The sequence below is a fragment of the Brachycentrus maculatus genome, unplaced genomic scaffold, assembly GCF_059751285.1.
Source record: "Brachycentrus maculatus isolate JH-2025_06_01 unplaced genomic scaffold, ASM5975128v1 h1tg000105l, whole genome shotgun sequence".
Classification (NCBI taxonomy): Eukaryota; Metazoa; Arthropoda; class Insecta; order Trichoptera; family Brachycentridae; genus Brachycentrus; species Brachycentrus maculatus.
The window spans coordinates 3349213-3368019 of record NW_028280859.1 but is presented as its reverse complement, the minus strand read 5'-3'; the positions used below and the strand labels follow the sequence as shown (position 1 = coordinate 3368019).

The 18807-nt window shown below is 33.2% G+C and overlaps 3 protein-coding genes across 3 annotated transcripts; 2 read left to right on the top strand and 1 right to left on the bottom strand.

Annotated features, from left to right (window-relative positions):
* The first annotated feature begins 119 nt into the window (after positions 1-119).
* Positions 120-3281, top strand: RpL24-like (ribosomal protein L24-like). Its single transcript, XM_088259000.1, has 3 exons — positions 120-241; positions 810-1132; positions 2719-3281. Exons 1-3 carry the CDS (start codon positions 161-163, stop codon positions 2885-2887), a joined length of 573 nt encoding a protein of 190 aa, XP_088115126.1. The 5' UTR covers positions 120-160; the 3' UTR covers positions 2888-3281.
* Positions 3282-9303: 6022 nt separating this feature from the next.
* LOC148310166 (neither inactivation nor afterpotential protein G-like) lies at positions 9304-11167 on the top strand. Its single transcript, XM_088258999.1, has 4 exons — positions 9304-9532; positions 9619-9802; positions 10010-10232; positions 10890-11167. The coding sequence occupies exons 1-4, from the start codon at positions 9395-9397 to the stop codon at positions 11023-11025; spliced, it is 681 nt and encodes a 226-aa protein (XP_088115125.1). The 5' UTR covers positions 9304-9394; the 3' UTR covers positions 11026-11167.
* Positions 11168-12587: 1420 nt separating this feature from the next.
* Positions 12588-18309, bottom strand: Zip88E (Zinc/iron regulated transporter-related protein 88E). Its single transcript, XM_088258998.1, has 5 exons — positions 17990-18309; positions 14861-15475; positions 14566-14778; positions 13979-14135; positions 12588-13389 (listed from the first exon to the last, which is right to left on the bottom strand). The coding sequence occupies exons 2-5, from the start codon at positions 15440-15442 to the stop codon at positions 13376-13378; spliced, it is 966 nt and encodes a 321-aa protein (XP_088115124.1). The 5' UTR covers positions 15443-15475; positions 17990-18309; the 3' UTR covers positions 12588-13375.
* Between the last annotated feature and the right edge of the window lie 498 nt (positions 18310-18807).

Below are 18807 nucleotides of genomic sequence, written 5' to 3'. Positions count from 1 at the left end.
AGTGTAAGTGCACGTAAGACTATTTTACCATAATTTTGTTTTCATAAAACGAGAATTGTTTCTTGTCCCTATGTGTACGACTGACAGATACAAGTTTTCTTTGTCGTGCTTTATCTGTTCCTTTCTTTCGTGACAAAATTTCACACGGCACGTGTTAAAAATGCGTATCGAAACTTGTTATTTTTGTTCTTCCAGACTTTATCCCGGGCATGGGATCCAATTCGTCAGAAATGACTGTAAAGTGAGTTAACTAAATATCTTTTCTAATTAACGATTTCTTACATTTTAAAGTACTTTTACAATGTCAAAACCTACTACACTATCACAGGCTTCTGACAGCTTCTGACATTTTCCGATTAGTTTGTCGGATTTTCACTATATCCTTCATTTCAAAGCTTGTATATTATAAAAATGAAATTATATATCGGGTTTAAAATATTTCAATGTGAAATTCGATAATGCAAAAAAGATTTCACCATAAGTACGCAATAGAATTGTTTACTTTCAGTTCATTCGTCGAGAAACACTCCCTTTGTACCATGCTCAATACTGAATACGAAAATATAAAAGAAGAAAATTATTTTCGTATAATATTAACCACCATTCATTGTATTTATTTTAAATTATTTAATTTGCTAAAAATTACCAAACTGTATGTACTATTATGAATCATGTCAATAGTAGAATTTGTGACGCCACAAATTCGAGGCATGTAAATATCATGTTTTAAAAATATCCCCTCCATTACTTATGTGAGTATGAGTTGCTTAAACCCAGCCGTGAACTTATTTTTATGTTTACCATTTCAGATATTCAGATTTTGCCGTTCAAAATGTCACGCAGCCTTCAAAAAGAAGAAGAACCCACGTAAGACAAGGTGGACCAAAGCCTACAGAAAGATGAACGGCAAAGAGCTGACCATCGACCCGGCGTTTGAATTTGAGAAGAGGAGACACGTCCCAGTGAAGTACAACAGAGAACTCTGGACCAAGACTGTGGAGGCCATGAAGAAGGTGGAGAGCATTCGGCAGAAGAGACAGAACCTGTATATCATGGAGAGGTTGCGTAAGGGCACACAGATTGAGTTGGAACGTGATGTTAAAGAAGTACAGAGAAACATTTCCCTCATACGGTAAGTTATTTAAAAAAATATATATTTATTAGGTGCCTTAGAAAATTCTCCTCGCCAAAATCAAAATTATGTGCAAGGAATTATAGCATATTTAGTTTATATGTCTTAAAAATGATGATGAATGTGTATAGTCCCACTATCTGCGGGAAGGGTAATTTTACCGTTTCACTCGACTGGTGGTGTTCGGCGGGAAGGGTAATTTTACCTTTTCACTCGACTCATCGTGTTATTGCGTGTAAGTTACTTTTACGCATGACTTTTGATCTCATATCGATGTATACAGTATGGTTAAATGTTATCACTTCTTTTCAGAGATGTTTATCTCTATTATGAGCGAGAATCCCCCCGCAGATAGTGTGTTAATAATAAATATATAAGGTTGATCCCTAAAAACAATATAAAAGATACAACAATACAATAGACACAATGCATTCAATATCTTATATCAATCAAGATTTGTCACATAGCTCAATTATTTGTCTTATTCGTCTTGTCATATTTTTATTCGTAATCCGATAAATCTTTATGTCCATTGCCTGAAAATTTTGTCAACTGCATGCTTTCTTTTGCACACTCTGTTTCCAATTTAAATCTTTACAAAAAATTTAACATACCCAAACCAAATGAAAAACATCTTGTGATGACATCTCATCACGTTTAAAATGGAAAAGGTATTCTCTAAATGCTCCATGACCCGTAAAAATTAGAGTCAATGCATAGTTCAATTTATGGTTTTTTATGAAAATTCAAATGGAAAGTTAAACTAAAAGACAGGCCTGATTAGTTTATTTACCTATGCAGTGGTACCAATATACCCATACATTAAGACACAGTCCTTTATAAATAAGTACCCATATACTCATGTTTGATTTTATCACATGCAGTAAAATATTCCAATAAGTTCAGTATCAAACGAGGTTGTCTTAACTCATAAATGTTCTGACCGTTATCCACGCCCAATGGTGCACAGGGCACTGCATCGTATAGAAGCAGTGTTATCTTGATTGTTAAATACACGTAAACAACCTTCCGCTTCAGGTACCAGTCCAGGGTCATATCAAATAAATATTAGACTAAAAAATCACTAATATTTATTTTGACCCTCTTCAATATATGTATACAAGTAATTTTTGTAATAATATTTAATATTACTCTGGACTGGTACCTGAAGGAGAGCCTAATCACTTTTCCTCCATGTATTTAACAATCAAGATAACACTGCCTTTGTATGATACAGTGATCTATGCACCATTGGGTGCAGATAAAAGTTAAAAGAAGAAATATTGACAATTTTATTCACCGTCCCTAGGGTGCCTAATGTAAATAAATAAACAGTGTCCTATATTTACTTGCACTTATTAGGTTTTACATTCTAGGTATTATTTAATATCATTGATGAATGCCTAAAATCTTTTATACTGAATATAGGCTAATATGTAAAATGTATACATTGCTCATTATATGTGTATCGGGATTTATACAGGCTTCTCAACATTTTATAATTAGAATTAATTTAAAAAAAACAATTTTATTAAGACTACTTCACAAGAGTAAAAAATCTCTAAACCTTTTTATTTTTATTTTAGTTCTCCTGCTGCCGGTTTAAAACAGAGAAAAGAACAAGAAAACGCAGAAATGGAAGTTGAGCCCGAAATGATTGAAGTCATCGACTCAAAGGGACGTAAGAGCCTCATTGAAGCACCAATAGAAGAAACATCCATACAAGAAGATGAAGCGCAGATGATAGAAATTTAGATCCTTTGTTCCTCTTAACCCATTGCACCACTAATAAAGATGACCTTATTTGTTCATACAACACACTATTTAATTTTGACACATTTTTTTTATAACAATAACATTAACCTGTTAACTGGGCGGTCCGCTGTCCAATTACGCAACTTGTAACGGGCGCGAATACTGATTCACTCCGTGTCTTAAATTCATGTTGAGACATGTATGGATGACTAATACCTTAGTTGTTGGAAAAATATACGTCCCACCCGTTCCAGGGGGCAACATATATTTGAAGGATGTATTCATATGTCCTACCCGTACCCAACATTGTTTACGTTTGACGTATTTATGCGTCCTGCTGGTTAACAGGTTAAGAGTAAATTACACACAAAATAAAAAATGGTAAAACATCAAAGCGTTTTTTTGTTGTTCGTAAGCTAGATCATTTTGACTCATCCCCAGGTAGTTTTGGAAGAGTTTGATAAGCTTTAAAGCATTCTGGCATGTGGAGAGCCACCAAGCATTTCTCACATTTCCATTGAGATTCGCTCTTAAAGAAGAGAAAAAGTTCTTCAAGAAAAACATTTTGCATAATCTCGATGGGTTTTGTTCGACTGGATTTGGTGGAATTTATTTATATTATTTCATCTTTATGTGATGAAATATTACAAGCACGACGAGTTTGTTTACGAGTGCGTTTGGTTGTTTTGGAGGTGGATGGACAGGTGTTATAATATCGTAATATTTTATAACAAAAAATGTGAAATAAATGGTGATAATTATATTTTATTATGAAATCAGTAACCGAAACATACTTATTGATGTCATTTTTATGAATAAAATTATTGTCATTCAGTTTTAACGTAAAAAATTCATTTCAAAGGCAAACCGGCTAATCGCCTGCTTTGTGATTCAGTGACAAATTGCCCTTGGTTGGCTTTGTGTTGCAATGGGTTAACTCAAAAACTGATTCCACAATAAATAAACACATATTTGACAATCTCTTGTTTTGTGAATGAAAGTCACATGATTATTGATTTTTGTCTGATGCAATAAACTTTATATTTATCAAGTATTTAATCCACTTAGGGGCTGAAACTTTATGCCACAGTCAGTCTCTAAAGGTACTTTGTCGGAGTTATAATCTGTCTTAGTGGAGCAGTGAAATGTTTTACTTTGAAAGAAAATATTACATTTTCTGTGTTGCGGTTGTTTTTCTTTCGTTTATTTGGCAATACTTTCAGTATTCGCCCATGAGTTTAGTTTCATATGTTGAGCTGGAATATGACTTTATCATTGGTTTGTATACTATCTCTCAAATATTTATTTTGTTTAGTAACAGATTTCAAACTTATAGGAATGAATATGATGCTCCTTTTTTCTATCAGGAGTTAAATTATAATCACTTTTTAAACAAAAATTTTATTTACTTTACTAGTATTCATGTTACTTATATTGATATGTATGCAAATTTTCATTAATCCTGAAATTAAAAAAGTTCAAAAATGAATGTTAAAATTTGTTTGATTTATTCTTGAAAGAAAAGTTCGTTTGAAGAGAAATAAATTGCATTGTCTTCTACGGGTTATAAAAAGTATTTATACAAAAGTAGGAAGAGTCCTTTATTTAATACAAGGATATAAGATCTTGTATTTACATTTGCAGACAGCAGTAATAAAATCAAATCTGTAAAATTATCTACATATGTATATAAAAGGGTTATTTTCTTTATCAGCATACTGTAAATATGATTCTCCAGATTTGAAACCTGGATACGTTACATAAATTTCCTGAACTTCCAACTGACTCAATGTTGAGCCATATTTCATCATTTTGGTGAGTCGACTACATAAATTTAACAAAGGTTTCTTTGGCAGAATGATTTTTGAAGTCTCAAATTTTTGTGTTCTTTCGAATGGACTTGATATTATATCATTAGTTCAAAAAAATTCTGGAAATAATATTTTATGACTTACATATTATGTATCAGAATTTTTTAAACATTGGAAAAAGGTCCAATAAAAAAGGTAAATATGTATAAATGAAATATTTGTAGTCGGAGCTGGGACGGCGGGTTGTGTGTTGGCATCTCGTCTTTCAGAAGATCCAGCCGTTACCGTCCTTCTGGTAGAAGCTGGTGATCAGTTTGGTTATGCATCCAAAGTGCCAATATTACCAACGATAATACAGAAAGGGTCCAATGACTGGTCATTCACTACAGTCCCGCAGAAATATTCCTCTTTTGGACTATATGATAAGGTACCTAATACAATACTCTGTACATCCCACATTCCCTTGATTTTTGTGAGGAATTATAAATAATAAGTGAGAATTACTAGCAATATTTGCATTTTAAAAATACGGGTTTTCATACTGTTTATTTTTTTCAATTCAAACCCTTATCCGCACCCCAATGGTGCATAGGGCACTGCATTATATAAACACAGTGTTATCTTGATCATTAACACACGAAGGAAAGGTAATCAGCGCTCCGCTTCAGGTACCAGTCCAGGGTAATATTGAATAAATATTAGAGTGGAAAAATCACTTGATTTATTTGACCCCCCCTGGGAATCGAACCCGGGACCTCCAGAATGGTAGCCGACCGTGCTGACCATTACACTACGGAGGCGGACATACTGTTTATGGCATATATAAATTTGAATTCATAATCTAATACAAGAAAGATCTTAATGACTTCTTAGATTATTTTTTTATAACAATATAATTTCTTCAATTTGAATTCCTTTTATCAAACATGTGCCTATTAAGTTTACCTGAAAATTGAATTGAACTTAAATATTTATGGGTAGCTACTTAAAACAGTATGTGATACTATACATAGGTGTCTCAACTTGATATCAAAAAATCTATCATTCTTTTTATACTAAGGAAAATGGAAGTTTGAGCATCCTAGGGCTTACGGGTAGGATGTAGCACTATGTTCTATATGAATGTATGCCTTGAGTATAATCATCACTAGCATATATCAAAAGAACACAAATATTCATTAAAATAAAATAATTGAAATATTTTGCTGTTACTATGTAAATATAATATCAACAGAACACGCGTAAAGTTGTGTTCACTGATCATTTGTTTGTCTACTGCACTTTTTAACATGTTTTGTGTATTTAAGATCCAATTTTTACCTCGTGGAAAAGGTCTCGGAGGATCGGGGCAGATCAATTATATGTTACATGGAATGGGATTGCCAGAAGATTTTGACTTGTGGGATAAAATGGGTGCAAAAGGTTGGAAATATAAAAATATTGAATCTCTGATCAACAAAACTTTTATTTCTTCTGAGGATGCTTCATATGTTGACTCCAAGGTATGAATGAAACTGATTCTCAGAAAAATTTTGTGATGTGGTATTTTTTCCTATTAATTTAAACTACTTCAGAAAAGTAACATTGCTAATGGGCACTGACCGAATACACATAAAACTTACCCTGCGCCCGGCCCATTTTTGTGAAATTTGATGTTTTGTGAAGGGTGAAGGGTTAAATTATGAAAATAGTGGGTTTAAAAAATTAAAACTTCCGGTATATATTTGAAACACTTTAATAAATCATCATTGTATGTAATTTTTCCAACATTTGCCTTTATGGAAAGCCACATTGTAATGTTCGCAAATATACCGGGTCTCACTCCATTTTTTGTGCTTTGAACACACCTTGCAGTTTTGACAGGGTTTCCCTTTTTTCTGAGGGAGGTATGGCTATCGGAATATGCTTGGAGATATCCCCTGACAACCTGCTTAGTGGATCCTGTAAGTTCCGCACTCGGAGTGGACCTGGTGACTGCAAAATGTGGTCTCCAGAAGGCAAAAAATTATTACATAAATTATTACATAATCTAGCAAATAAACTAAAAAATTTCTTACTACCAATATTGTTTTTCTTAAATAAAATAAAATAAGAGAGAGAAAACAAAACAGAGCACACATAACAAGGTGAAAGAGTACCTACTTTTTGGACCACTAAATGGCCTTCCTTTGGATGGTATAAGATAAGAATTAGTCCGAGAGGTCCACACCGCTCATATTTATTATATTCAAACACACTTTCAGGCTTAATGATATTACAACCAAGATAATCCGTCTTACCCATGTGTACCATCTTAGCAAAATGTATCAATGATATCATTTGAACTACCCTTTTATCGCACCAGGAATTAAGCAAGATCTGGCCGTTGCGACAAAAAGCATTTTCACACTTTTTTAGGGCATTCAATGTGGCTTTGAATTCGGCTGGTAATCCACGATTTTGTCGTATCGAACCACAAAATCTGATGCTTTTTTGCAACAACGAATCTGTTAATTTTACACTGCTGTAATAATTATCAAGGTAACAATGATAGCCTTAATTATCATATCGCTCACTCCTTTCAAGAACGTCATAAATCAAAAAACTTGATTTTTCAGGAGAACGTTTTTAAAGTTTAAAAATAAAATACAATGTATTAAAAAAAATTATCAAGCCACTTGTTGAACTTTTTACTGTGCAACAGATCTTTTTAGGTAAAACCAGAAGGTTTTTTCTCCATTTGAAAAATATTTAGTATATTTAAATAAATAATTAAACGATACCTTTTCTTTAAAATGCAAAAACAACACTTTCTGCCCTGTAGCGGGTAAATATTAAGTTAAAAATATGCCGCTTTTGCTGGGATATAGTACATTTTCTGGGCATTCCGAAAACATGCACAACTGATAATTGACGATTTTTTATTTATGACGTTCTTGAAAGGAGTGAGCGATATGGGGAAAGCAAACAGCTTTGAATAATGTTTGCAAAGACAGGGTGGTATGCCATTATATTCTCTCTGCCTGCCTCTGTGGGGAAGTTAGCAAAGAGTTTTGATTTGTAAGCAGCCTAAAAGAGGAATAAAATGGTCTATGAGCGGTTGTATTTTATTTAGCCTTTTGGAATCTACGGGATGTAATTTATAGTTTGAGATATGGAGTACATATTTGCAATATTTGGCAAAATCTATTACGGGACATAGTACGGCCAAAAATAAGCATTTCTACCAGAGCGTTAGCAGACCAGTAGTCTCTGAGCATATATGTCCCATAAAAATAAATAGTAGTACCTAATGTTAATTTTTGATAAAATCACATGTTTTTTCAAAAATTAACATTAACGCCACGTTGGTGTCCTATTTTAGACATGCATTATCAACCGCATACGCCATGTTGACGTCCTCGGCTATACACAACCTTGCCTACAAAAAAATCTAATATTTACCCTTCGAAATTTCACTAACAGATGGTAGGAGATATACTTAAGAAATATTTATATATTTATTACGAAATATCAAAAATATAATATTTTTTTAAAAATCCATGTTTTTCATTACCACATAAAGGACTATTAAAGATTAAATTTGCTATTCAAAAATATGATCAAATAATTTGTTTTGGCCCATGAAACCAGTATTAATAAAATATTTGATATTGAAAACAAAATATTAGATAGAAAACCTTTATGTATCTAAGATCAGTTTTAAAAGTAATTCAACATTCTCTTTATTTAGACATTCAATAAACACATAAAAAAATCACAAAAACTGAAACGTATTGTTAGTTAATATGCCTTAGATTATTTCATTATCAGAAGAAAAAGACTTGCCATTTTTTTCAAATAAAATCTTCATTAAAACTTATCAGTCAGAGGGTTAACTTCATATTTAGTTTTTTATATACATAAAAGATTTTAATGATTATTCAATTACAGAATCAGCATATGATACGATTCTCTAATATTGACCAAAAGCTTCACGATATAAATGCAGCATTTATTAAATCTTCCACCGAGCTTCCTAAAAAAGTGAAGATGGAGGTGGATTCATCGAAATATACTATTTTTAATGGACACAGAGATTCAACTTGGAAATCCCATCTTTCACATAATTTGAATAGGAAAAACCTACATGTTTTGACAAATTCTGTAGTCACTAAGGTAACATTTTTCTTTTAAATTTGGAATCAGTACCCAATCACATACATGGTATAAAAACTTGTAATAAAGGTAACACTTTAACCTGGATTATTATTGTTTTTAAGGTCAATTTTATTAAAAAAGATGCTGAGTCGATTGAAATATATAGAAATAGAATGTTCCAAAGGGTTAAAGCTACTAAGGAAATTATTTTATGCTCAGGATCTATAAAAACCCCACAACTTCTCATTTTATCGGGTATCGGACCAAAAGCTTACTTGAAAGATTTAAATATAGAGGAAATTGTACAATCCGAAGGTGTTGGAAAAAACCTGCATGACCATATTAATATGCCTCTTTATATTAGCATTAATAAGCCTATCACAATAACGATAAACAAAATAAAAACCCTGGATTCGTTATTCTCATATTTATTAAAAGGAAAAGGTAAAACAATACTAAATTATTTTATTCATTTTAATCCTTAACTGTTAAATACAATCTTTGTGTATACAAATTTTAACATACATACATATTTAAAGATCGTTAGTTATGTATATTATTATTTTATTTTAAAAATATGTTAATATTAGGTTATCTTACATCTCCTGGAGTTGTAGCCTTTGGAAGGGGAGATGACCACTCTGCTATAATTTTGTTTGCAATGGGGTCCGTGGATGAAGTCGTTTATCGGGAAGTTGTGAATTTCAAACAAGAGGTATGATTAGTCATTGATTTTTTTCACATTGTTGTAAACAAAAGGAGTCAAATGTGTATATATATGTTAATAATATTTTTTTACAGGTATTTCGTTCATTCTTCCCATTTTATGAGGATCCTGATAAGGAAGGAATTATTTTCTTACACACATGTCTTCAGCCGTCAAGCAGAGGATCAATTAAGTTAAAAAATAATGACCCGATGCAAGACCCAATTATAGATCCAAATTATTTATCTAACCACAATGACATCAAATGCATAATAAAAGGTTTGAATATATAACAATTCACGTTTTTATCAAATGTTGTCACGGGAAGTATGAATTAGTAATATAAGGAAAAAATTAAAATATGGTTATGTGTTTGTGTGTATAAACACTATACATATAAATGATGTCCCTTACATGGATTCATATTTACGATGACTATATGCTTTAGAAATCACATATTAAACAGAATGGATGTATTTTTTTCAGCAATAAGACTATCATTGAATGTTTTGCAAACTAAAACATTCAAAGATCTCGGTGCTGCAATACACTGGCCGAGATTGGACGAATGCTTGCATTTATGGTTGGAAGATAATATAACTGATGCATTTTTGGATTGCATAATAAGATTTGGAGGTTTGACGGGGCATCACGCTGCTGGCACGTGCAGTATGGGAGGGGAAACGCCAGTTGTTGATCCATCTCTAATGTTTGTATAATTTGTTAATTAATTTACTTATTCAATGTTCAAAAACTGCTTTCATGCTGTAGTGGTTAGTTTATTTGGCCACATGAAGTCTCTGGTTTGTTTTCTGAGGGTGATAATAGTACTTAATGCCAACCGGAAATTTCCAGTACAATAGCCAAATGAGCCAACCAATACACGGAGGCGGATTTTTTTAACTCCTTTATTTATGTGGTATTACTCTGGGCTGGATTGTAAGACTGATGACCTTGTCTTTACATGATACAGTGCCCTACGCACCATTGAGTGCGGATACGGGTTAGTAATAGTAGTTTTTGGATAATGTTTTTTAATATTTATTTAATATTACTCTGGACTGATCTCTGAAGCGCAGGAGTGATCACCTTGCTTTCATGTACGTAAGGATCAAGATAACACTGTGTCAATACAATGCAGTGCCCTATGCACCATTGGGTGCGATACGGGTTAGAAAAGAATAATAGTAGTTTTTAAAAAATTCACATAAAATGGATAAACATGTAGATAAAAGAACTTTATGAATCTCATCATGGCCAAGTTTTATTCCAATACTAGTAAAAACTAATATTATTATTTATTATAATTATGGAAACACTTTGAATTAAATATGTAAATTGTTAAAAAAAAATGTATTATTTTTAGGGTTCGTGGTGTCAAAAGACTAAGCATAGTGGATGCCAGTATTCTACCTACCCCTGTGAGCTCTCCGCCCAACTCTGTGATAGTCATAATCGCAGAACGAGCAGCTAATATCATAAAAGAACGACATGGCATATAAATGCCATAAAGAAAATATAAATTGATTTCTAATGTTTTTATACATATACACAAACCTTTTTATTTTTTCCAATAAATTATTCAACATACTGATAATTTTGTTATATCTATTTAAAATACAGCAATAAGGAATTTCAGCGCTGCTCAAGATTTTGTACCATATTTTTACAATGGTATTCCTAACGCCATTAGTATCGATCTGACCAACACATGCTCAAGAACTGAGTTAATATTTCAGGTATCTTGTAAAAGGTAAAAATTAATTTGAAAGAATTTTCACTTTTGGCAAAATGAGAAAGTAATTTACTTCACAAAGTCCTGAACGGATACCACTTCTATCTCTCCCATCCACTAAAAGTAAACTAAACTACAAAAGTAATTGTAAAAATACTTCATATATTGAGAACTGGGCTTAAACAAAACTTTTTTAAAGTTTAACAATGTAACACAATGTATTAAAAATAAATATCAAGCCACTTATTAAACTTTTTACTGTGCAACAAATCTTTTTAGGTAAAACCTGAAGGTTTTTTCTCCATTTGAAAAATATTAAGTATATTTAAAAAAAAATTAAACAATACCTTTTCTTTAAAATGCAAAAACAACATTTTTTGCCCTGTAGGGGGTAAATATTAAGTTTAAAATATGCCGCTTTTGCTGGGATATAGTACATTTTCTAGGCATTCCGAAAACATGCATAACTGAAAATTGACAATATTCGATTTGTGACATTCTTGAAAGCAGTGAGCGATATATCAACAAAATTCAAAGTCGTCCATTAATTTAACAAGGTAGTATTTTTCAAAAGTCAATTGAACAACACCTTGTCGGGTCAAAGTCGGAAAAATCGGCAGGTATGTATGAGGAGATGTATGAATGTGGAAGAGGCGAAGAATGTTTGCAAAGACAGAGTAGATGGCATTCTATTTTCTCTGCTAACCACTGATAATACCACCGTATTTAAAAAAATAACCATCTTCTTCTGCCGCTCCCACAGGGTAGTAGAAAGAATAGTATGCCACACCACTCTGCCTTTGCAAACATTATTCGCCTCTTCCACATTCATTCATCTTCTCATACATACCCACCAATTATTCTGACCTCGACCCGACTACTACAAGTATTTGAAATACTTGATCATGCAAAGTTTTCCTCGGTCTTCATTTTCTCTTATTTCCATATCAGCCTCATAAACTTGTTTTACTTTATTTATTTATGGTACTTTTATTTTAATAAATTTACATTAAATAACATGTATTGTTATATTAACAATAAATACACAAATTATAAAAACTTTATGTTACACTTATAGCACCAAGTCATCACAAAAATGCTTCAAGCTTACAATTTAAGGGTGAAGACTGACCGGAGCATTTCGTTGTAACGTAACATGTTATGATGCGAGCATTCAGGCAGTCAGTACACCGAACCGAGCGCTCCATCCATAATTTCGGATACTCGGTGATGCTCGCCGCGAGCAATGTTACGACGTTATGTTACGACGAAATGCTCCGGTCAGTCTCCACCTTAAGACTTGAAAAACACAATGTGAAATATTTGTCATTTTCTTTTTTTCTAAATCCCCCGATTCTCTTCCACCTTTCTTGGATTATGGTTTGGAATAAGCAATACTTTGGATTTCGCACTATGCAATCAAAGTAAATACTAAATTTTTCTTTATTTGATGGATGTCATAAACTCTCAGTCTGTGTGCACCAGTTGCAGGACAGCCTCTTTGTCTATGATGCTGAGAGTTTTCTACTGTAGCATTACATTTCAAAACTTGAATTTTATTTATCATGGGAGTAAAGAGTCCAAGTCTGTACCATCTGTACAGAAAATCAGACCAGGCATTGAGGATTTGAAGCCGAATATAACACAAGATATTCTTTAGTTTCAGAAAAGCACCATCTTGCCATTCCTATTTTTGCCCCAATTTCTTCTACTTGAAGTGATCGACCTGCTCCGTCGGTCAATTGCATTAAAAGTCTTCATTCTAATCTTGGGAATTGGGTCGAATTTATCACAATTTGTGTAAAGTATATTTATTAATCAATTAACCACATTGTAGCCACTCACAGTTATCAACTCTGTTTGGTTTATTGATAACCGTACTTCAAATTAAATATTTGTTACATTGTTCTCCACATTTCCTTTATGTATTACACAAACATTTGCAGTATGCGTATAATCATATAACTCATACATGTCAACACAATCTTCTTTCTGATTGATCAATCAGTCGTATATTCTTTATATCACAGTTTTATACCATGGTCAACATTAACTTAATCAAGTTATCAGTTTAACAATAATCTTTGATAAATATTCAGGTCACAAGATAAAAGTTCCTAATGCTCTGCATCTGAAAAAAAACTCATTTACAGGCCAATTTTCTTAACTACTCTTTTTATTTACGTTTACATAATAATAAAAAAATGCCATGAAAATATATTTGGATGGACCAAATGACAACTGAAGAGGCATTAGGTCAGCAAAACTTGAAACATTGGTCAGCAAAAATTATTAACTCAAATCAAGCAAAGTTGAGTACCTACTGAAAATAGTTGAGTAGACTAGATACTTGAAAAAAAAACATCCTAAAAGTCTCATTATTTGTTACTGTCCATTGACATGGAAGAGAGTAGTATTTAATCATTGGAAGAGAGTATCTTATGATTTGTTTACAAACCCCGTCTGTTCAAACAAACCCAATGTTGTTTACATTCAGTAATTATATTGAATGTGAAAGGCACTTTAAAAGTATTATCAAAATAAAATTTATTTAACACGTTTCAAAGTATTTTAATGTGATAATTCATATTGTTTGTTATATATCACGCAGAATCAAAAAAAGCTGAATAGGAGATCTGATCACATACAGTAATTAAGGATACTTGTTTACAATTACAATTTATATTGAATTAACCTGAAGCCAAAATTTAAAAACTTACCAATGTATTTTGTCATAAAATACATTAAAATGAAACCAAAAAGCGTCGCAGCCAATTGTACTAAGCCCGCTTTTCTGCTTGAGTGGTGCCATTTGGCCCTTTCCCTCGGGAGAACTTCACTTACGGTAACATATAACAAGGTACCCGCAGCCAGCGACTAAAATAATAAATAAAAAAACAGATTTAAAATCAGTTTATTTGGGCCCTAGTAAAGGATGTGACCGAACACTCGAATCGTCAAACATAACTTTATTTTATCCTCTCCATTCATGTATATTTTATATTCATATTTTTTACTTAGAGATTGATAAAATTGTCAACTGTTATCACTTTTAACAGCTTCAAGTCACCCAAAAAGAGCAGGAGTTTTAAATAATATTAATAGTTTTTTTTTAATATTATAAATGAAAATAGAAAATAACAATTGACACTTGTTTGTAGGTCATGGATAGTCAGAAATGATCTTTTTATGCTTTTATAATACACTAATCTTATTAGCACTCTATCAATTTGATGAGTGCCCTGTTCATCATTAGTATGGTTAGCAGCAGAAGTAAGAAGAAAAATAAAATCTAAAATATACATACCATAAGAACTCCCATTGTTGTTTGAGACTGGAGATTTTTAGACTCTTGGACAAACATTCCAATGCCTATTCCAATAACAGAACCAAGACTGAATATTGAAATTACAACAATATGAGAACAAATGTTTCTTCGGCCCGTAGCAGAAATTTCGACCCCGAGGCAGAATCCCACCACCAGTTTATGCGTTGCTACAGCTCCTGCTAGCAAAAGAACCTAAAAATAAATTTTGTTGATTAATTTTCTTAAAGTTTTTTTTGGTTATTTATATTTTTATCCAAATTATTCATATTCATACTTTGTTACCGATGCTCTCTAGCCCGATGGCGAGGCCTTCCAGTATAGAGTGAAGAAGTAACGCAAGCAGGAGGCCTATGGAACCTGCAGAACTACGATTACACGGCTCTTCATGACTAACATGACACGGAGCTTCTCCCAATCCGAGCACCAACCTTTCGTCTCTAACTTCTTGCGCCACCAAATCAGAATTGTCACACGATCCGTAGGACTGGACTTGAGGAGCGGAAGGAAAATGGCTGTGCCCATGTTGATGGTTTAAGTGTCGCCGCTCATTAGGTTCTGCTTTGTCTATGGATTCTCCACAGAGGAAGTGGACTAGTTCATCGACAAAGTAGATCATGAAGAACCCTCCGCAGATAGACAGTTCAGCATATTCTGGGAGGGATTCCCTTGCCTCGGGCAGCATGTGTAGCAGGGAAGTGGCTAGCAGGACACCTCCTCCCCAGCACAGGAGACAGGACAGTAAGAGGGGACACCGCCGCCTGCCCAGTGGACTGAGCCAGGCTGGCAATATTCCAGCCAAAAAGCTCCCAATGCCCAGTGACAGCATCGAAATTATTTTTGCTTCCGCAGCTTCCATTTTGATTTAATTTTACTGTCACAGTAAGTAGAGCTAAAGACATAAAATAAAATTAATTGATCAATATTAAATGCTGCAGCGAAACCGGATTTTCGAATTTCTAAATTGAGTCATTTACTACTGTGCTGGAGGTCCCAGGTTCGATCCCCGGAGGAGGGGGTGGGGTGAAAATAAATATTAGTGATTTTACACTCTAATTCTAACATTTATTTAATATTACCCTAGACTGGTTCCTGAAGCGCAGGACTGATCACCTTGCCATCATGTAAGTATCGATCGAGATAACAATGCGTCAATATAATACGGTGCCCTATGCACCATTGGGTGCAATTAAGGGTTAGAAGAAGAAAAAAATCAGTCACATCACTGCATTGCTTCTCGAACTGTACCAGTTACGCTTTCCCAAAAGGTTAGAGTATAAACTCTGTCTGCTTGCGTATAAATCGTAGTCTTTTTGACTATACAAAATTATAGTTACTTTGAACATAAAGAATAAATCCACTCACAAGTAGGTATATGCTATAAAACTTAAAACGTTGAAGACTAAGTAGGGCCGTGATAAGCGGTGTTGCATAAAGGTGGAGACTGACCAGAGCATTTCGTCGTAACATAACGTCGTAACATCGCTTGCGACGAGCATCACCGAGCATCCGAAACTATGGATGGAGCGCTTGGCTCGGTGTACTAACTGCCTGAATGCTTACATCGTTACGATGAAATTACTCCGGTTAGTCTCCACCTTAAGCCGTAGCTTTTAAGATTTCAGAGTCACTTTGACAAAATGTGATTTTTTTAAATCAATGCATAATACAGCTCCACAGTTTACAATATAAGAGCTGTGCATTCCAAACCAACTAGCTGATAGACGTTTCACGCTTTGATCAGTTACAACAACTGCCACTGGGTAAAGGGATCTTTCAACTCACTAAATTTGACAAACGTTGCAGGCTACATGATATTAAATGCTGTTCCGCCAACAGTGAGAGTGAGATGATCAGTGCCAAATCATTTAAAAAAATTCTTTTCGTTATAAATTAATCACAGAAAGGAGCACCCTAAGAGTATTTTACGAAAATGATGCTACATAAATTGTTTAAAAACATTATTATTCAAATTATTAAAAAGTGCACAAGTCTGTAAAAATGATGATTTTGGTTGCCACCAGTTAGCACATTAAAATGTTTTTTGTTTAACACAGTGGAACCTCTCATAATGAGTAATTCGCATAGCAAGCAAAAAAATGTGAAAAAGTTGCTCCTTAATTTTTTTTCCCTGTTCTGCTTCCATATATCGACTAATTCAAATATGTATTACAATATTAATATGTATAAATGACGAAAAAAAAGGACATCTGTATAAGTCAGTGGCGTGCTATGTTTTTATTTTATTTCATTAGTATTTACATTAATATATTTGGTGGAAGCTAATTCGGCTGTCCAAACGTAAAACACAATAAGGGACATTTTTTGTAGTACTTTTTTTTGCATTTTTAGGCATAGTAGAATCTACTTAGTCAAAAAATGCAAAAAAAACGGTCTACAAAAAAATGTCCCTTACTGTGTTTTGAGTTTGAACAGCCGTATTGATATAAAGCATTTATATTAATAAATACAAATGTCAGTATTACATAGCACATACTTTAAAAAAAATATATGCCCCTTAAACCAGGGATCGAACCCAGGTCAGCATAGCAGGAGACAAACGTTTTCTCAATGACGTTACAGTGACAACCAAAGATTATGGATAGCAAACCTTTTTCAGCCTGAGTGCCAAAAATTTTTTTTTAACATAATAATATAGTGCGTGTCACATGCCATGGAAATAAAAATGCTTTAAATGTTTGTGTACTTCAGATTTTAACTACAAACGAATCGCTACTTTTACATTTATAAGCAAATTTTAACTATAAATCGAGAAAAATAGACAATGCGGGAAGATTTTAAACAATGCCATCTATTTATGCATGAATATCGTCATTTTCGTTTCCGTCGTTTGCGAAACTATTGATGAACGAAGAAAATACACATGGCTATTCAAATATGTTTTTGAATTTTTTAATACTATTTATAAAACTTTTTTGAAATTTTGTATTATCACATATTTTTCTCTCTTCGTTCGCGTGCCATGCAAAATCGTCTCGCGTGCCGTCTATGGCACGCGTGCCATAGGTTCGCCATCCCTGATGTATGGTGACAACTCTACCGAGTGATAAATTTGCTGATGTCAAAATAATATTCACCTGAATCCAGAACCAAGTTAATCTGGACACTTACTTCAAACAGCTGTATAATGTACAAACCATAACCAGGTTTGTTTTTTATTGGTTGGAAGCAATTACATTTATTTTGCAGAAGAAATTTATTAGATAATTAATTTGAAAACTGAAAATAATCTCTTTCAGTGATATTATTTCTCGGAGGACTCATACATATTAGCAGTATGAAATTTACACAAGATAGAGTACGGGTAATCCCAAATAATGACACACACTGACGCTGATATTACAAATGTGAAAAATTAGAATATAATTAATGAAAAAATAATCACCGTTAAACTTGATATTTATCACCGGCGTTTCTAGCACTGAGCTTTAGAAAAAAATAAACGGTAAGGGGCGTACTAGTAAAACTGTTATTAACTTTATATAAAAACAGGCGTAGACATACGTTTTCTTTAAAGGTTTGTCACAAAATAAACTAATTTTGTATACGGTTTCAAACACATTTGTTATCCACTTTATCACGAAAATGTAGTCACTATCACAAACTAAAAATATCCCGAGAGAGTACAATATCATATATCAATGTTTATAATGCAAATGACAAATACGGATAGTATATAGACTATATAATCAGTCACTACGTACTGAACTGTATTTATATCGACGCACAGATTATACTACGGGGTACTACCTAGGCGGGTTTACATTGAGTCAGTTACTGACGCCAGTACTGGCGCCGAGAACTGACTTACACTGTTCACGTAGTCACCAAAGTTTTTATTTCACGGTGCCCACACGCTACAAGGCCCAATGCCCAGCATTCGTTAAGTCGCATTTATGCCACTGGAGATCACCGGAGAGGTCACATGTCTACTCACGCCCGATTTTTTTAAAGAATGGATATTGGATATTTTTTTGGTTTTTAGAATATATAGAAGAAAAAAATCTTATTTTTTAACTCCTTACGTTTAAATAACTCGTTTCTTTTCGAAACCATACAATTATTTCGAAGAAAAACTTATTTTTTCAATGAATTACGTAATATGTTACCTGGATTTAAAGAACATTAAGTTTATTCTTCTTCTTCTTTTTGTAGATCCTAGGGATCTGTTTGTGCCTCCGCATGTCGCTCTTGGGATGTTGA